Source organism: Nomascus leucogenys, chromosome X (assembly GCF_006542625.1).
Source record: "Nomascus leucogenys isolate Asia chromosome X, Asia_NLE_v1, whole genome shotgun sequence".
In the NCBI taxonomy this organism is placed as follows: Eukaryota; Metazoa; Chordata; class Mammalia; order Primates; family Hylobatidae; genus Nomascus; species Nomascus leucogenys.
In genome coordinates this window covers 125,289,783-125,310,381 of record NC_044406.1, presented here as the reverse complement: position 1 = coordinate 125,310,381, position 20,599 = coordinate 125,289,783, and the positions used below count along the sequence as shown (strand labels likewise).

Here is a 20,599-nt window from a genome sequence, read left to right as displayed (position 1 = left end):
GGGGTCTGGAGGATGGTGGCCCTCTTCTCATAGCTCCACTCGTCAGTGCCCCAGTAGGGACTCTGTATGGGGTCTCCAACACCACATTTCCCTTCTGCACTGCCCAAGCAGAGGTTCTCCATGAGGGCCCCATCCCTGCAGCAAACTTTTGCCTGGACATCCAGACGTTTCCATACATATTCTGAAATCTAGGTGGAGGTTCCCAAATCTCAGTTCCTGACTTTGTGTACTCACAGGCTCAATGCCATGTGGAAGCTGCCAAGGCTTGGGGCTTCCACCCTCTGAAGCCATGGCCTAAGCTCTACATTGGCCCCTTTCAGCCATGGCTAGAGCAGCTGGGACACAGGGCACCAAATCCCTAGGCTACACACAGCATGGGGACACTGGGCCTGGCCCGTGAAACCACTTTTCCTCCTGGGCCTCCAGGCCTGTGATGGGAGGGGCTGCTGTGAAGGTCTCTGACATGGCCTGGAGACATTTTCCCCATGGTCTTGGGGATTAACGTTAGGCTCCTTGCTTCTTATGCAAATTTCTGCAGCTGGCATGAATTTCTTCTCAGAAAATGAGTTTTTCTTTTCTATTGCATCATCAGGCTGCAAATTTTCTGAACTTTATGCTCTGTTTGCCTTTTAAAATGGAATGCTTTTAACAGCACCTAGGTTACCTTTTGAATGCTTTGCTCCTTAGAAATTTCTTCTGCCAGATACCCTAAATCATCTCTCTTAAGTTCAAAGTTCCACAAATCTCTAGGGCAGGGACAAAATGCCACCAGTCTCTTTGCTAAAACATAACAAGAGTCACCTTTGCTCCAGTTCCCAACAAGTTCCTCATCTCTATCTGAGACCACCTCAGCCTGAACCTTACTTTTCATGTCACTATCAGCATTTTTGTCAAAGCCATTCAACAAGTGTCTAGGAGGTTCCAAACTTTCCCACATTTTCCTGTCTTCCTGTGAGCCCTCCAAACTGTTCCAGCCTCTGCCTGTTACCCAGTTCCAAAGTCACTTCCACAGTTTTGGGTATCTTTTCAGCAACGCCCCACTCTACTGGTACCAATTTACTGTATTAGTCCGTTTTCATGCTGCTGATAAAAACTTACCCGAGACTGGGAAGAAAAAGAGATTTAATTGGACTTACAGTTCCACATGGCTGGGGAGGCCTCAGAATCAAGGCGAGAGACAAAAGGTGCTTTTTACATGGCTACGGTAAGAGAAAAATGAGGAAGAAGCAAAAGGGGAAACCCGATAAACCTATCAGATCTCATGAGACTTACTCACTCTCACGAGAATAGCACAGGAAAGACTGGCCCCTATGATTCAGTTACCTCCTGCTGGGTCCCTCCCACAACACATGGCAGTTCTGGGAGATACAATTCAAGTTGAGATTTGGGTGGGGACACAGCCAAACCATATCAGTCAGTTACTCTCAAGGGCCCCACCTCCTAATACCACAACACTGGGAGTTAAGAGCTTCAGCAGATGAATCTTGGGAGAATACAATTCAGTTTGTAACAGATGCAAATCCCATCATGAGGGCCTCACCCTCTAAAGGTGCTGTCTTCAAATACAATCACATTGGGGGTAGGGCTTCAACGTGAATTTGCAGGGGAACACAATTCAGTCTATAGCAGCATTCAACAGCCCTGAGGACACTTTTGTAAAAGCCAGGGCTTGTGGAAAACTTAATGTACTGTCGCTGTCTCAGATCAGCCCATCTTCCTGGTTATTTATTTGGAGTCGGGCACAGTCTTTACTTACTTACACAGGGTTCAGACTGAGTCACCTTTGCCAGCTTCTGCTCCTTTGCCGTTTCCCCTTCAAATCAGCCCCCAAGCCACATTCATACTCCCATTCTCACCTCTAGTGCCCCACCCACATGAGAGGTCTAGTACATCATGCATGAAATCCCTTAAGCGCCTCTGCCAGATGAATGATCTTTAAGTGAAGCACTGTCCATATCATAGTCCCGCTCTGAAAACTTTGGTGGTTCTCCATTACTCACAGATTCAGGCCACACCAAAGGCCTTAAGTGACCTTTTCAACGTGCTTTTGCGGTGCACCCCAACATACATTCTATTACATCACCTCTTTACTCCCTGTTTTTCAAGTCCTACTTTAGATATTGCACTTCACAAAGAATCCACTATTCTTTCCTGTATGGATATGTCTCAATAACTGGGCATTAACCATTGATTATCTTGTTTGGTTAGGTAGTTCTCTCACGTATGCTTCTATCAATCTAAGGAGATTTTCTATTCTCCATAAAAAGATTAGTCCATAATTCTTTGTATTTCTCTATATAGTGTGCTTATAGCTGGTGTTTACAAGTTATTTCTTCATTGGTTATTGAGTTGCTGTTTTCAGCCCCGTAAGTAAGCTATTAGTATATGAGTAGAGGAGCAAAGAAAGAGAGCACATCATTGATGTCTCTTTATTTAGTGAATAAAATTATACAGTAAAATATTTGTAAGTATAAAATGTTACGGTATTAGCAGTATACACTGAAGAAATATGGAATAAAGGAATGATGAGGTATATTAGGCCCTCACTACTCAAAGCTTCGTCTATAGAATAGCAGCTCCGTTGTCAATGGGCAGCTTGTTAGAAATGCAAAATCTCACATCACATCCCAGACCTAACGAATCCAAATTTGCAGTTTAATAAGATTCCTAGTGATTCCTTTGCACATTAAACTTTGAGTAGCATTAAATTAGATAACTGAATCTCTGAGATCCTGCTTTGTCTAATGCTTCCGCTGCAGTCGTTGTCAAATGGCACCCAAGATTCCCCGGAGCAAAACTTGAATAACCACTTGTTTGTTTCCTAATTGAAAAGTAAAAGTTAATTGGCAGAATTTTCTCAGTTGTAAGTTTTACACTATATTTTTCTTAAATACTTGGCACCTGTTACACATTTGTCTTTCCTGACACCTAACACCTCTTAGTCCTGGCTACACATGAGAACCACCTAGGAAGCTTTTAAAATATACCTATATATAACCAAGCCCTGGCCAAGGTACTCTGATTTAATTGGTCTGGGGATAGGCCCCAGGCATGGGCAATTTTTAAAGCCACCCAGATGATTTGAATGGGATGACTAGAGAACCACTAAGCTAGTATGTAAAATGATACATTTAAAGAATATATATATATATATATATATATATATATGAGTAAAATTTTTGTTAGGCCAGGGGAATTCAGAGAGAATGCCAGATGAGGAAATGATGTGACGAAAGTTTTGAAAGTTGCCCTGAGCATGACATATATATATGTTTGCCCCAAAGCCATTTGTCTTTTCCCTGCATTGCTAGGGAGTTTCAGACTAATTGATGATTTGTCTTCATAGCAGAGTTTGACTAATTGATTTGAATTCCAAATACTCACCATACGTTTCTTATACAGAGGCAGGCTGCTTAACCTCTTATTTTATTTTCTAAACATCAAAAAAAAAAAGTTTGTATTAGTCAAAGTTCAACCAGAAAAATAGAACCAGTAAAAGAATATATTGAGAGATTTATTGTTAGGACTTGGCTTGGGCAACTGTATTATCTAGCTGGGCAGGTCTGGATTTGTGGGATAGGCTTTTAGGAAGGGCTGGGACTCTCAGGCATGAGCTAAGGCTACTGCCTTAGGAAGTCTCAGGAAGTAGCTAAGGCTACTGCATCAGGAAGTCTCAGCTCTCCTCTTAAAACCTTTCAAGTGACTGAATCAGGCCCACTCTAGTTATCTAGAATGATCTCTCTTACTTGAAATCAACTGCTTGTGGACTTTTATCACATCCACAAAGTACCTTTACAGCAACACTTAGACAATTGTTTGATTAAATAACTGGGAAATCTGGCCTCACCAAGTTGACCTTTTAGAACTTGTAGTCATCTATATGTGCAACTTGGGTCTCAAAGATACGATTGCAAATCACTGTTGTGGCATTATTAGAGGCAGTTGCTTCTTTAGAGTGAACAGGTTGAGGAACCAAATCGATGACTCCCCTTATCTGGGACCACCCCCTTTGTTGTTAAAAAAAAATCTGGATCCTAAATAGAAACCTATAATAAATCCAAACATAGCATTGTTTTTATTTTTCAGAGCATGGACAGAACATCAGGAATATGGATTAATCATAGATGGCTCCACATTGTCACTCATACTAAATTCTAGTCAAGACTCTAGTTCAAACAATTACAAAAGCATTTTCCTACAAATATGTATGAAGTGTACTGCAGTGCTCTGCTGTCGGATGGCACCGTTACAGAAAGCCCAGGTAACTGTGAACATTAGTTAACGTTCCATTCTGGATACTTCTATACATATATGTGCAAATGTTTATTTTTTAAAAAATTATTTCTTCTTCAAAGGGCCATTATTACTATCTAATTTCTTCCTCCAAGGCTTCTTTCTTTTTGTAATCAGACTCAGAAGTCTTTCCCCATTTTGAATTAAACTTACGCTGCACCTTGTTGTCCCCTCAATCTGGCTGTCCCAGTTCCTCACCTTCCAGACTTTTTTCTCTGATGAGTGCTTTGTGCCTGCTGCCACTGCTCCTAGATCCCTTATGACATTAGCTCTGTGTGTTCTTTCTGCTCTTCTTACTCCCTTGGCTTGCCTGCAGGTAGACCTGGCCCATCCCTTGTGTAGTCTTCCATTCTCTTTCTTATTTTTCCTTTGCTCCTGACACCATCAATTATATCCTCCTTAAAATTATGCTTTCATGGTCTCTGTGATGGTCCATGGTCCTGACATTTTATTGGTCAACGTAGTGACTTTTTATTTTGTGCCATCCTCTATTTTCTCCCTAATTATCTGTTTTTTTCTAGGGCAAAGTTTTCTCTCCACTTTTAGCTTTATGGTCTCTCCGGATAAGCAAGTCTGTTTCTCTGACTCCCATTGATAAATGTGTGCCCCTGACTTTTTCTTGACATTAAGTCTTCTATTTCTGCCTGTCTGCTGGACAGCTATATATGGATTCCCTACTGTCACAAAAATTCTAGTGTCCAACACAGATCTTAAAATTTTCTTCCTCAGACCAGTTTGGTTTTTCTTTTATATTGTTCTTGTTACCGGTGCCATTTTTCTCTTGCTCCCTATGTTTCAAAACTACCTTTGATCCTTCTCCTCTCCCTCTATTTATAGTCACCATGTCCTGTTGGTCCTACCTTTTGTCATAGCTCTCATTTTGATGCCATCTTTCAAAACCTTTTACTGCCCAACTAGTCCAAGCCTTTATGACTTTACACATAGACTATTTGATTTAGTCTCCTCACTGGTCTCTTTGCTTACACCCATCCATTTTTAATCTCTCCACACTCCCAAATTAATCTTGTTAAAACACAACTCCTCCTATCATATATTCTTTTTTGGACACTTTCAGTAGTTTCATAGTCCCTTAGGATGAAGGGCAGTTGACTGAATGTGGCGCCTGGAGCTCCCCACTATTGTCCCTTAACATGTCTCTACATATTTTGTACTTTGTGTCCACTGTCACTCCTTTCTCTGGTGTACATTCTCCACTCCTGTTGGTTGTTCTTCCGTGGTCTTCCATATGTCATGCTCAGGGCAACTTTCAAAACTTTCGTCACATCATTTCCTCATCTGGCATTCTCTCTGAATTCCCCTGGCCTAACAAAAATTTTACTCATAATGAAACCTAGATGAAGGGCCACCTCCTACATGCTTTCTTTTTCAGCTCCTCCAGTCCAAATTGCCTCACCTTGCTTCTTTGTATTCACTAGGTACAAGGAAACTTAACAGTCTCCATTACCTACTTTTTCATTTCCATATATGCTATAGGATATTCTTTCATATGTGTTAGTCTTGCTTCATCATATTCTTTAACCACTTGCTCTAAACAAGGGGATGGCTGTGTCTGTGGCTTTTCTTTTACATACTGTGCGCGCGTGTGCGTGTGCACGCACGCGCACACACACACACACACACACACACACAAAGCACACAGTGCCCATCATATTTGAGGCATTTCTTCTGTCTGCCTTCTAGCTCTCAGCCCCCACTGCAATCAGAGGCTCTTCTTTCTTTTCTTCAATCTTGAAAACCTCTCTTGGCCCCAGGTTGGGAATCAGATCCAACCAGAATACACTATTCAAAAGTATCTGTCCCCTTAGTCAGAGCCTTTCCTGCAAAAGCGATCTCTTTTTTTCCCTTACATTCAGTGTATGCTGCTCAAATTGCTCACCTGGGTTCTGACTGCTTCACTGCCAGGCAGGTAGGTATATGAATTCCTGACCCCATGCTGCTGCTTCCACCTTAATTATGCCACCACTTGTGGTTTAGTCCTCATTCTATTTTATTTCTGTCGCTATAGTTATTTTTTGCAGGATATTACATACTTAGCTGTCATGTTTATGTATGTGATATTCAAGTCACTATCTCCAATCCAAATATTTGGTGATCTACTTTACTTTTTCAGCTGTTTCCCAAACACATATTCTTGGGTGTGGCATTATCACCCCAAATCTGACTTCTCTAGAGTCCAACCATCATTTTCCTTGGCATCTTCTTTTTCTATGACTGACCTCAGTGTACTTCCAGATTTCTAGATTCAAAACCTTGAAACCTGTGTTGCCTTCCCACCTACCACATACATTACTCTTTCATTGTAGTCTTAGTCACTAAATTTTGTCCGTTTCTTATTACATTGTCTTTTCCATCTATTCCTTTCTTTAACCTTTCAGGGCTAGGCCTTTCAATAGCTCATTGAACTCCTGGAACTAGCCACCTAACTTATCTCTGCCCACAATCTTGCTCTCCTCCGGTTCTTCCTACACCCTGCTGTTGAACTAGCTCCAGATACTTTCTGTCCATGTCCCCTATATGAAAATTGCAATTGATCTGGGCAAGCCAGATCCATTCTGTCAGCATTTACTGTATTTATCTGGCTATGTGCTCTTGGATATGCTAGTCCCTTTCTCTGGAATACTCCTTTCTTTCTTTCTCATCTATATAAGTCTTACTAATATTTCATGATTTAGATCAAATCACTCTTCTGTAAAATTTCTGATCACTCTGGCATGTATGGTATCTTCTCCCTTCTCTGACATCCTAGGCCTTCTTATGTGGATGACAATATCATGCATTCCTGCACAGATGCTACATTTTGTTACCTTGTATTGTTAATCTGCTTATCTAATATTCTTGTACTCATGACCTAACTCTACTACTTCATTTATATGCTTTTTAAGGTGTGTGATGAAACCTCATATCTGTTTTGGCTCTTAGCACATTCCTGTATACAATATAAAGCAAGCTATTATAGTTGATGAATAGATAGTATTTTGGTAAAATTATTTTTTTTCATGAAGCTATCCTAGAGATTGAAGAGGTTTTAATCCAGTTGATCTAGGGCTGAGTGAAGAAGTCCATGTTTATGAATCTAAATCCCTTCATGATTTTATGGTCCATGATTGTATATCCTTTTATCTTTCTACAGTGGAGGGTTTTACTCTTTTTAGTCTTATGTTTTCATGCAGAAGCTGTCATCCTTGATAATTTTATTGCCTTCCCTAAACCTTGGGTGCGTATTTTTTCCTTGAGGTGCAAATCATTACTGCACACAGTATAACAGGTGCACTTAGTTAATCATTATTGTAGCCTATTAAAAACACATTTAGTTTGGGTTCTTTAATTTTGTCTTTTATTCTTTCACTTACAGGTTATTTCTGGCAGTCTTCTGTAAAGTTTTTAAGAAGAACGAAGTTGAGGGGAGGGATTGGGGGAAGCTGTCATTTCATAGTCACATCATTTTTGTGTTAAGTGGAATTGGATGTGGGGTTTTTTGTACTGTTTAATACAACTAAAACCTGATTGAATTCTATTTAAAGAAATAACTGCAGGGTGCCTTAGCCTCATGAATTATTTTTCATCACTTCAGTTATGTTGAAAATGGATTTTATTTATGTTAACTGGTCAGAACAATTGTGAGGACAGTATTTTTGCAAAGCATTATTTAGCTACTAAATTATTTAAGTTTTTTTAAGCCGCTAGATTCCAAGGGGTTTTGTGGCTTGCCACGTCAGTGATTATCTAAAACATAGGGTAGGAAGGCAGCTGATCACCCAATGCACTTCCCACAAAAGTAACTCTGCCAGGAGGTTTTTGGAGAACCCCAAGGCAGAAGTATTTTAATACCAAGGATGAACATTTTATTCAGTACCTATTATGAACATGGCACTGAACTACACAGTATCATTTATACATCTTGAAGAAACACTCAGGGAATAGTGACAGGCTTTGTACACATATCTGGAACATCTTTCTGCAAATGTCAACCCCTTTAGTGTACCTCTTTTAAAATACAGCTACTCATAGGAGAGGTCAGACCATATTGAGCAGCGAGAGATTTATTGAAGTTTAGTTGGCAGCCAGATAGGTGCAAGAATTTAACATTAGGTAAGTTGGAATAAGGGTTGATGTGCTCCTAGGGAAGGTGAGAGTGTCAGCAGGGAGGAGAGAGTAGAAAGTAACCAAAAACATTGTTCTCTGACTTCCTACTTGGTTCTGGTGGCCCTATGTATGTTACCCCAAATCAGCTTTCTGGCTTCTACTGTCACACATTCAACATCTGATCTGAAAGAACACATGATGCAATGCAAAAAGAAGGAAATGTATTGACCTCTAATATGCATGAGAGGCAAAGTTTTTGATAGTTCATATATGCACAGAACTAGGACAAGTGGGTGCTGGTGTTACATTTTGAATGGCTGTGTTCGTCTGCATCTGTGAATTTGACACTATTGTACGTATTACAGTTGGCCCTCTGTATCCATGGGTCCTGCATCCACAGATCCAAACAACTGTGGATTGAAAATATTAGAATAAAACTAAAACAACAAACAGTATAACAATAAAAATAATACAGATTTTAAAACAATACAGTATGGCAGCTATTTACATAGCATTTACATTGTAGTTAAGTATTAAAAGTAACCAGAGATGATTTAAAGTATGCAGGAGGATTTTGGTATCTACAAGGGTCCTGGAGCCAGTCCTCCAAGGATACTGAGGGATGACTGTATATGTACAAACTACCTTTCTGTTTGCAAGGCCGCTATTTACAAGTGTGAATGACGCATAAACCCCTAAAGTAGTCCAATCTTCCATTCTTCTTTGACGTTTTTTACACCTCTTTTGTATTTAATATTTAGATTGTCAGAATGGTGAAGAATTTAAAAGGCAGCCCAATAACTCTGTCGATAGGTGATGGTGCCAATGATGTTAGTATGATCTTGGAATCCCATGTGGGAATAGGTAAGATACATCTAATGAGATGGCATCTGTGAAAAGTATCAGTATTGCTTTTAGGTAGTGTGGTCTTACATTCTAGAGTGACTGTTTTGGTTACTCATCTTGAATTTGAATTTTGGAATGATAATTGTTAATTAAATGAAGGCCTCAAATGATCATGCAACGTGTCCATCCCAAGGTCCTACCCCGTGGTAGAAATGTAGCAGTGTAACAAAGTTAAGGGATATTTTTCAATTAGCCAAGTAGAGTGAATTTCCCAAAGCTACTGGCAGCACAGTTGATTGTTTAGCTCTTACTTTGACAGCATGCATGAAATTTTTATTGATTTTCTGCCCCTGGCCAGACCGCCTGCTTATGTTGCTGTACTATATCTTTTGAGATCTCAACTGTTTGGGGCTAAGAAATGATAATTGGTTGGCTGTTTTTCAACATGGCAGTATTAATGGGTGGTTTGGGCTGTAGTGTTGAATTTATATATTGACGTGCAACAACAGCTTTTCTACCACCTGTACCATTTTTTTCCCTTCTCTGGTTGCTATTAGGCAACACAACTAACTCCCCAGCAAGTTAGTTAGCTAGTTTGTTTGTTTTGGCAGGGTGGTGGGGCCAGATATGGAATTCATATCTTGGGAATTATTGTACTGCAGTTTAGGTTCCCAAATTATTCTTTTCATTTGGAAGTATTCCTATTTCTTGTGCAACTTTACGTACTACTCATTGGTTATCCAAATGTCAAATGGCCTAAAGCTGCTTGAGCTCATAGAACCCTTGCGCTGCTAGTCAGGGTTTCATTCATGAAAGAATTTCACTGTCTTCTCATTGAGCTCCTAGACCACAAACCCCAGGTTTCTGAGTTCCCTTAATATATAGCACCTAGTCTAGCGTCATACACAATTAAGCACTTACTGAGTGACTTAATTATTTTTAAGTTGAATTTTTTTCCTTCAGATAATTTTTGCCTTGTAATGATTGAAATAATGATTCTATTTAATTGTTGTATACTGTATTACAAATAGGGAGTTACCAGTTAAACTTAGTTAAATTATTTGGTAAGTCTCAGTGTCACTGTTAAAGAAAGCTCTTTTGGTTTTTTAAAAAGGAAAACTAAATGATAGAATTGAACTATAACATTTAACCAAGTTGAAACTATGAAGATAAATCAGGGAGTCATTTATTCTAGAAAATGCTCACCGTATAGAGATACTCTCTTTTAGGTATTAAAGGCAAAGAAGGTCGCCAAGCAGCTAGGAATAGCGATTATTCTGTTCCAAAGTTTAAACACTTAAAGAAACTGCTATTGGCTCATGGACATCTATATTATGTGAGAATAGCACACCTTGTACAGTACTTCTTCTATAAGGTATGTGATAAACTATATGTAATTTAATTTGTTTTTAATCCAGCCTTGGCTCAGCTTGGTCATGGTTTTGTTCTTCCTTTTTTTTTTATGCTGCTTTTGATATCTCATACTGAAATTTGCAGTCTTAACAAAGCAGAGGTGGTCTATTGGATGAATCAGAAACCAGAAATGCCTTTTGATGCAAAATATTTGATAGGAATTTTTAAGCCCTCTTTATTGAAATATAAATTAAATACAATAAAGTGTATTCATCAAAAATGTACAGTTCCATGAGTTTTGCTGAATGTATACATCCTTGTAACCATCACACCAATCAAAAAATAGAACATTTTGGCTTGGTAGTGGCTCATTCCTTAATCCTAGTGCTTTGGGAGGCCAAGGTGGGAGGATCACTTGAGGTCAGGATTTCGAGACCAGCCTGGGCAATAATATGAGACCTTGTCTCTACAAAAATAAAAATTTTCTAAAGTGAAATTTTTGCAGTCATTTATAATTGTCTATAAGCATGTTAACCAAGAGAACCAGTGGTAACATTTTGATAAGTGACCTTGCTGGTCTTTTGTCTATATAAATCAACATATGTACTTTTTTTTTATACTTTTATACACTATACACTACATAGAGGTTTTTAGAATTTTTTTTGAGATATAATTTAACAAAATTCACCTTTTTTTAAAGAAAAATTTTCTTAAAGACAGAGTCTCACTCTGTTGCCCAGGCTGGAGTGCAGTGGCGCGATCTCGGCTCACTGTAGCCTCTGCCTCCTGGGTTCAAATGATGCTCACGCCTCAGCTTCCCGAGTAGCACATGCCACCACACCTGGCTGATTTTTGTGTTTTTAATAGAGACAGGGTTTCACCATGTTGGCCAGGCTGGCCTCGAACTCCTGACCTCAAGTGATCTGCCCCCCCTCAGCCTCTCAAAGTGCTGGGATTACAAGCTTGAGCCACCATGCTTGGCCTAAAATTCACCATTTTAAAGTGTATAATTCAGTGACTTACAGTGTGTTCACTATGATGTGCAACCATCATCATTGTCTAATTCTAAAACTTTTCTATCATTTCCAAAAGAAACCTTGTACCTATTGGTGTAATACATATTGCTTTGCACTTTGCCTTTTTCACTTAATTTATATTGTGAACATTTTTCTCACTCAATTTAATATTCTTCCAAAACATGATAATTGTGCAACATTGCAAATCCCCAATATTGGACACTGAAGTAGTTTCCTCAACAATACCTTGGTTTCCTTTTTATCACCAAGCATTAGCGTATACATTAGACTGAGTCTGCATACTTGTTATTGTCTACCAGGGAATAGAATTTACCAAATTTCTTATTTAGATTCTAGTTTGTAAGTAGAGTATTTAGTGCATCTTCCAACTACTCGAATCATATAGTATTTAGTATGTAATTCAAGTAGTTATGATATTTGAATTTCATACCCTATATTTTATAAGAGTTAAAGCTCAGCACCTGATTTTGTGTGTCAGTTGTCTATAGTCAACCCTAGGTCTTTCTTACTAACTTTGTATTTAAAGAAAATATACATTTATAGAACTATGAACCCAGTTTCACAAATTTTCTAAGACCCTGGTAGCCAGTATCTGCTGGTAGCCAGGCCAAACACTGTGGAGGAGGAAAATGATGATAGTGATGATGGTAATCCAATATGTGTAAGGTATTTTGCGAGTTCACAAAATCACTTTTTAAAAAAGGTAATCCTCACAAACATCCTATGAGTCAAGTAGTATTATCTCCATTTAAAATACATGGAAAGTAGAGCTCAGAGAGATGGTATAACTTGCCTTTGGCTTTCCATCCAGGAGGTGATGGAGCTAGATGTTCCACCATAGATTCATTTACTCCAAATCCAGGACTTTTTATGTGTCACAGTTAGGGTCTTTTGGGCCTTGCACCCAGTAACAGCAGCCCATGGAAATAAAGGGTTATTCTCTCTTGACCTTCACCTAGTAGGAGATCCCTTGAAGATTTGTCATACAGATCTGCCTAGTAATCTGAACCTATTTCAGAGGCTTATTTTGCCTCTTTTGAGTTTTGGCCTGCAATTTAAGCAACTGCCACCAGATGGAAGGAATGCTCTGTTAAGGAGAACAAAACAAGCGTTAAAATGGCAAATGTTGACCAGTGGTTATTTATGTAGATGATATCCTCTGTCTTTGTTAGTATCTCTAGGCCCATTATCATCTTGGTTACTGACTCAGCAGTATTTCTTTTTTATTACTATCTTTTGTGCCAAGAGGATTTCTAAAATTTTCAACTATTTGGCTGAGCTAAGAAGTATTTCCATCTTCTCGCCATTGCATCTTCAAATTGTTATTGCCCACTTCTGGAGTACTTCAGTGACAGGTCTTCCTGCCTTCTGTTTCTCCATTTAATCCTCCTTACATAATTCAACTAGATTAGTGTTTAAAGAATGCTACTTTTCAGCTTGTCCCTTAGAACCTTTACTCTCCACCGTCTCAGCTTTAGTGTGGCTTTTAATGCACCCCGCAGTGTGACCCTGTCTTACCATATAAGTTTAAAATAATATACATTCTTGCCTTGGTTCCTGCCATCAACATGTCCTATTCATCTTTATTCATAGTTCGAGTTCTAAGTTCTTTATTCAATCAGTGAACAAATGTATTTTAAATGTGTTACCATGTGCCAAGGCCTGTTTTAGGTGCTCGAGGATACACCATGGAATAAGACAGGCAGTGTCCCTTTTCTCATGAGACTTACATTCTGGTGGGTGAGGTAGATACCCATTCTCCCTTCTCATGAAGCAACCCCATGATCCCCACTGAGCTCTCCCTGCTTCAACCTCAGAACACTTATTTTTTTCATAAACTGTGACTCTAAAAATACTATGGACTATATTTTGCATTGTACCAGAACTGATAATGTAATAAGTGAGTGTTGCTTTTCCAGGTGATGACCTTGGGAGCTCTGACTCATGCTGCAGGGGCGATTCAAAACATGTTGAGCTCATTTCTTTAGAAACATCCTCCAGAACCAGTAGTACATTGATCGAAATATCCTCAGCTGTGGTAGATGTTCATCTTTTGAGGTTGCATTTGATTTTTAAAAACAGTCTCAAGTCTCCTAGAGCTGATTCTGGAGGATTAGCTGATAGAAGGGAGGAGACTGGTTTTCTGGCATGACTGGAAAGTGGGCTCTTGAAGGGGCTTCTTGAAGAGAAGTTCAGAGACATCATGACCAAGTAACAGCAAGGAAGCTCACAGCCTGCTTTGAAGGATAGCACTTACTTGAAAATTCTAGTTCTGGTAGTTTTGCTTAAAGACATTAATTTCAGTGTTTTATAATCACACTTAGTAGCTTTTATTACCTTATGAATTCCCAGCTTATGTTTCTTTTCTGCTTGTCTTTTTAGTATTTCTCAAATTAAATAATAAGTCCCTTAGGACAGTGGTCCCCAACCTTTTTGGCACCAGGGACCTCAGGCCCTAATGCTCACTTGCCTGCCGCTCACCTCCTGCTGTGCAGCCTCTGGGGAGGGGTGGGGGAGCCCTGACTTAGGAAAAAGAAGTTGACTCTTTTTGTTATCATCTGTGTGCCACCTCTGTGTGTAGTAGATGCTCAGTAATGATGTGTTGATTGTTTGATGAGGTAGTAATAAAGGCATTAAAGCGTTAGTTGATAATTGTTAGTGTCAACATAATCTATAACAATTTCCCAACTATTTATTGGCATTAATTGACTTTAAATGTATACTTACAGCATTGTCAGTCTACTATATGATTTGCAAATCTAATTGGTGTTAAAGATACAGTATCATTAGGTGTTCATATTGGATGAGCTCATTTATTTCCTGGAAGAAGGACAGCAACAGTCTCATAAAGTAAATAAGATCCTCTTCTGCCTTGATAGGGCAAAAGTTGGCCTTAATATGAATTAATCATTGTTTTAGTTGTTTCCTTATGTCTGTGGAATAGAGGTTTATTGCATTCTGACATTAGAAGGATTTAGGAATAATTATAAACTATTTGGAATATAGTTTCCCATTTTAGTTTAGCAAGTTGATTAAGTGAAAATGTTAATCCTTATCTAATTTTTTTTTTTCAGAACCTTTGTTTCATTTTGCCACAGTTTTTGTACCAGTTCTTCTGTGGATTCTCACAACAGGTTTGTTTCTCAAGTTATTCGTTATAATGTAGTTTACATTTGCTGTTAATAAATTACCCTTATATATTAGATTTCTAGAGATTAGAGATGTATGTACAAAGTAAAATGAACTCTTGGTTTTGACAACAGCAAATGTTTATGTCTTTGCTTTACTAGTTTTCTTATTGTTACCTTCATTTTGAAATGCTTTTGGTACATCCTGTTGGAGTTGTGATAACATTAAAAAGAGTATTTTGAATTTTTTCTTTTTATCAATGTATAAAATGTGTTTCATAATTCTAAATGTTATAGTTTAATATTTCATCAAATGAAATCTCCCAACTTTGCAGACTCTCAGGTTAGTTTTATAGAAAAGCATTAATCTTTAAGCTATCCAAGAACCTGTGATTCCTAGAGAAAGCTTTGGATTACGTAAAGCAGCTATAGATGTTTTGCTTTCTATTGTTTTCTGAACATGTATTACATAAGGAATATGCTATATATTAACTTAATACATAAGTGGTAGGATGGCGAGGCATCTTTGTTTTAAAAACTGAAATGGATTTGGCATTGCTTCTAGTGGGAGGTATAGCGAAATACAGGAGCTATAATACTCAGTGACTCAGAAATTTTATAATTAATCTATGAGAAGTTCAGTGATTTTGCCCAACTGAGCTACCACATTGCCATAGGTGTTAAGTTTCTAAATTTCAAAGGCAAGCTTTATATATGCTTCTGTGAATACAAAGTACACTTATGAATACACTTATGTATTCTTCTTGGTTCCTCCTGGTAGGAAGTGATTTTTTTCTAATTCTTTGGCAGTATTTGTTTTTTTTTTTTTACTTTTAGTTTCAGGAGTGCATGTGCAGGTTTATATAGGTAAACTCATGCCACAGGAGTTTGGTGTTCGGTTTATTTTGTCACCCAGGTAAAAAGTATAGTACCTGATGGGTAGCTTTTTGATCCTCTCCCTCCTCTCACTCTCCACCCTGAAGTAGACTCCAGTGTCTGTTCCCTTCTTTGTGTCCATATGTTCTCATTGTTTAGCTCCCACTTAAAAGTTAGAATATGCTGTATTTGGTTTTCTGTTTCTGTATTAGTTTGCTTAGGATGATGGCTTCCAGCTCCATCGATGTTGCTGCAAATGACATGATCTTATTCTTTTTTATGGTTGTGTAGTATTTCGTGGTATATATGTGCCACATTTTCTTTATCCAGTCTACCATTGATGGGAATTTAGGTTGATTACATGTCTTTGATATTACGAAGAATGCTGCAGTAAACGTGTATATGTGTCTGTATGGTAGAATAATTTATATTCCTTTGGGTATATACCCAGTAATGGGATTGCTGGGTTGAATGGTAATTCTGTTTTAAGGTCTTTGACGAATCATCACACTGCTCTCCACAATGGCTAAACTAATTTACATTCTCACCAGCATTCTGCAAGTGTTCCCTTTTCCCTGTAACCTTGCCAGCATCTGTTACTTTTTTGACTTTTTAATAATAGCCATTCTGACTGGTGTGAGATGGTATCTCGTTTTTATTTTGATTTGCATTTCTCTAATGATTAGTGATGTTGAGCGTTTTTTCATATGCTTGTTTGCTGCGTGTATGTCTTTTGAAAAGTGTCTGTTCGTGTCCTTTGCCCACTTTTTAATGGGGTGGTTTGATTTTTGCTTATAAATTTATGTAAGCTCCTTATAGATGCTGGATATTAGATATTTGTCACATTCATCATTTGCAAATATTTTCTCCCATTTTGTAGGTTGTCAGTTTACTCTGTTGATAGTCATCTTCTTGTATGCAGAAATTCTTTATTAGGTAACATTTGTCAGTTTTTGTTTTTGTTGCTATTGCTTTCAGCATCTTTGTGATGAAATCTTTGCCAGCTCCTATGTCCAGACTGGTATATCCTAGGTTATCTTCCAGGGTGATTATAGTTTTAGGTTTTACATGTAAGTCTTTAATCCATCTTGAGTTGATTTTTGTGTATGGCCTAAGAAACGGGTCCAGTTTCAATCTTCTGCTTGTGGCTAGCAAGTTATCCTAGTGCCATTTATTGAATAGGGATTCTTTTCCCTATTGCTTGTTTCTGTCAGCTATGTTGAAGATCACGTGGTCATAGATGTGTGGCCTTTTTTCCAGGCTCTCTATTCTGTTCCATTGATCTGTTTTTGTACCAGTACCATGCTGTTTTGGTTACTGTAGCCTGTAGTATAGTTTGAAGTCAGGTAATGTAATGCCTCCAGCTTTGTTCCTTTTGCTTAGGATTGCCTTGGCTATCTGGGCTCTTTTAGTGCCATATGAATATTAAAATATTTTTAATTCTGTGAAGAATGTAATTAGTAGTTTGATAGGAATAGCATTGAACTTGTAAATTGCTTTGGGCAGTATGACCATTTTAACAATATTGATTCTTCCTGTCCAAGAGCATGGAATGTTTTTCGATTTGTTTGTGTCATCTCTGATTTCTTTGAGCAGTATTTTGCAATTTTCGTTGTAAAGATCTTTCACCTCGCTGGTTAGCTGTATTTCTAGGCATTTCATTATTTTTGTGGCTATTGTGAATGGATTATGTTACTGATTTGGCTCTCAGCTTGGATGTTGTTGGTGTATAGGTTTGCTACTGATTTTTATACATTAATTTCGTATCCTGAAACTTTGCTGAAGTTACCAGGTCAAGGAGCTTTTGGGCCAAGACCATGAGGTTTTCTAGATACAGAATCATATTGTCTGCAAACAGGGATAGTTTGACTTCCTGTCTTCCTATTTGGATGCCTTTTATTTCTTTCTCTTGCCTAATTGCTTTGGCTAGGACTTCCAGTACTATGTTAAATAGGCGTGGTGAGAGAGGGCATCCTTGTCTTCTGGTTTTTGAGGGAATGCTTCCAGCTTTTGATTGTTAAGTGTGATGTTGGCTATGGGTTTTTCTTAGATGGCTCTTACTATTTTGAAGAATGTTCTTTCAATGCCTAGTTTGTTGAAAGTTTTTAACATGATGGATTTTATTGAAAACCTTTTCTGCATCTATTGAGATGATCATGTGGTTTTTGTTTTTAGTTCTGTTTATGTGATAAATCACATTTATTGATTTGCAGATATTGAACCAACCTTGCATTCTAGTGATAAAGCCTGCTTGATCATGGTGGATTAGCTTTGTGATGTGCTGCTGGATTCAGTTTGCTAGTATTTTGTTGAGTATTTTTGCATCTATCTTCATCAAGGATATTGGCCTGAAGTTTTCTTTTTGTTGTTGTTGTTGTGTCTTTGCCAAGGTTTTCATATCAGAATGATGCTGGCCTCATAGAATGATTTAGGGAGGAGTCCCTCCTCCTCAATTTTTTGGAATAGTTTCAGTAGGAATGCTACAGATCTTCTTTATACATCTGGTAGAATTTGTCTCTGACTCCATCTGGTCCTGAGCTTTTTTTTGATTGGTATACTTTTTATTACCGTTCAGTTTTGGAAGTCATTATTGGTCTTTTCAGGGGTTCAGGAAATCTCTGGTTTTCTGACTGGTTCAGTCTTGGGAGGTTGTATATGTCCAGAAATTTAACCGTTTCTTGTAGGTTTTCTAGTTTGTATGCATAGAAATGTTCATAGTAGTCTCTCAGGGTTTTTGTATTTCTGTTGTATCTATAGTATCATCTGCTTTGTCATTTCTGATTGCGTTTATTTGAATTTTCTCTTTTTTTTCTTTATTAGTCCAGCTAGTGGTCTATCTATATTATTAAATTTTTTCAAATAACCATCTCCTGGATTTCTTGGTCTTTTGTATGGTTTTTTGCATCTCAGTTTCCCTCAGTTCAGCTCTGATTTGGGTTATTTCATGTTTTCTTCTAGCTTTGGGGTTGGTTTGCTCTTGTTTCTGTAGTTCCTCTAGTTGTGATGTTGGGTTGTTAATTTGACCTCTTTCTAACTTCTTTCTTTCGTTTCCTTTTCTTTTTCTTTTCTTTCCTTTCCCTTTCTTTTCTTTCTTTTTCTCTTGCTCTGTCACCCAGGCTGAAATGCAGTGGCGTGATCTCGGCTCACTGCCACCTCCACCTCCTGGGTTCAAGTGATTTCTCCTGCCTCAGCCTCCCGAGTAGCTGAGAATAGGTGCCTGTAACCACACCTGGCTAATTTTTGTATTTTATTAGAGACAGGGTTTCACCATGTTGGTCAGGCTGGTCTTGAACTCCTGACCTCAAATGATCTGCCTGTGTTGGCTTCCCAAATTCCTGGGATTACAGGCTTGAGCCACTGTGCCCGGCCCTCTTTTTAACTTTTTGATGCGGGTGTTTAGTGCTATAAATTTCCGTCTTAACACTTCCTTAGCTGTGTCCCAGAGATTCTGGTATGTTGTATCTTTGTTCTTCATTAGTTTTAAAGAAATTCTTGATTTTCGCTTAATTTCATTATTTACCCGAAAATCATTCAGGAGCAGGTTGTTTAATTTCCATGTTGTTGTATGGTTTTGAGTGATTTTCTTAGTATTCATTTCTATTTTTATCACACTGTGGTTTGAGAGTATGGTTGGTATGGTTTTTGTTTTTTTCAATTTGCTGTGGATTGTTATGTCAGATTGTGTGGTCGATTTTAGAGTATGTGCCATGTGGCGATAAGAGGAATGTATATTCTGTTGCTTTGGGGGTAGAGAGTTCTGTAGATGTCTGTTAGGTCCATTTGGTCACATGTTGAATTCAAGGCCTGAATATCTTTGTTAATTTTTGGCCTCAGTGATCTGTCTCATTCTGCCAGTAGGGTGTTGAAGTCTCTTTGGCAGTATTTTTAAGAGAATGCATTCTTCTCAATGGGAATGACTGTTCTCTTTCTCTTGAATTTGCCTGTTTACTATTTGGTATGCTGTCTCTTACATCAGTGCCATGTCATTAGCCCAGTAGTGCCAGTTAAACAGGTAATCTTTCATTATAAATTAAGCATCTTGCAGTTTTCAGAAGTGCCATCAATCTTCTTGTATTCAAAATTAATAGTATTAGAGAGTTTCGTAAGTTCTGATCAATCTGTTTTTCTTGAACATTTAAATTGCTATTGAGCAAAATGTTGCTAATTCCTTACTTTCTTGGATGGATGCAAGTATTAAAAGTATATTTGAAATTCTCTTAACTAATGTGTAGCAGTGTGCTAAAGGTAAGTTGGCTTGTTCTGGTGGAAATATTGTTTTCATTTTGAAAGGAGTCTGTTGCTTTATTATCCTTTTAAAACATGTTTACCAAGCACAAGTTTTAGGGGAAAAAGGACTTATTCCTTATAAAACCAGCTGAGATTTAAACCGTGGATTGTCTTCAGTCTTCTTAGATTACCTTAACTGCTTATGGTTCCATAGGAGTTGATGTTTTGCTCCTTCCGTTCCTCAACTGGTAGGTTCATTCATTTGGCAACTATTTCTTGATTGCCTACTTTGTGCCAGGCTAAGTGCTGAGAACATTGCAGTGATCAAAACAAACTTCCTTGCCCCCAGGAAACTTGCAGTGTGTAGTGATAGGGTGAAAGACAACAATCAAATATATTACGTTGGGTACTGATATATGCTATGATGGAAAAAAGAAAGCATAATAAAGGGATAGAGTGTGATTGGGAGAGAGAGAGCTGCCGTTTTAGACATCTGAAAAGGTCTCTGATGAGGTGACATTTGGGCAGAGACCTGGAGGTAAGGGAAGGAATAACGTGGACATCTTAAAGGAAAAGTGTACTAGGTAAAAGGAAGGTAAAAGTGTACCAGGAGAGCTCAGGAGGTAATGTGGTGTGCAAAATCTTTATTTTTGATTTTGGTTTTGTGCTAGTGCTGAATGTAGCAACCTTTATTGCAAATATCTTTGGAGTACCTGTGAGTAGTCAGCCTTTTTC

General features: G+C 38.2%; 1 protein-coding gene across 4 annotated transcripts in view; it reads left to right on the top strand.

The window, feature by feature from the left end:
- Positions 1-20,599, top strand: part of ATP11C (ATPase phospholipid transporting 11C) — a 207,992-nt gene that overhangs the window by 161,835 nt on the left and 25,558 nt on the right. For all 4 annotated transcript variants that reach the window (XM_003272595.4, XM_030807339.1, XM_003272596.4 and 1 more), the window contains exons 20-23: positions 4,087-4,261; positions 9,159-9,261; positions 10,473-10,618; positions 14,708-14,767. In XM_003272595.4, the coding sequence (XP_003272643.3) occupies positions 4,087-4,261; positions 9,159-9,261; positions 10,473-10,618; positions 14,708-14,767 (484 nt within the window). The remainder of the gene's footprint in view (positions 1-4,086; positions 4,262-9,158; positions 9,262-10,472; positions 10,619-14,707; positions 14,768-20,599) is intronic.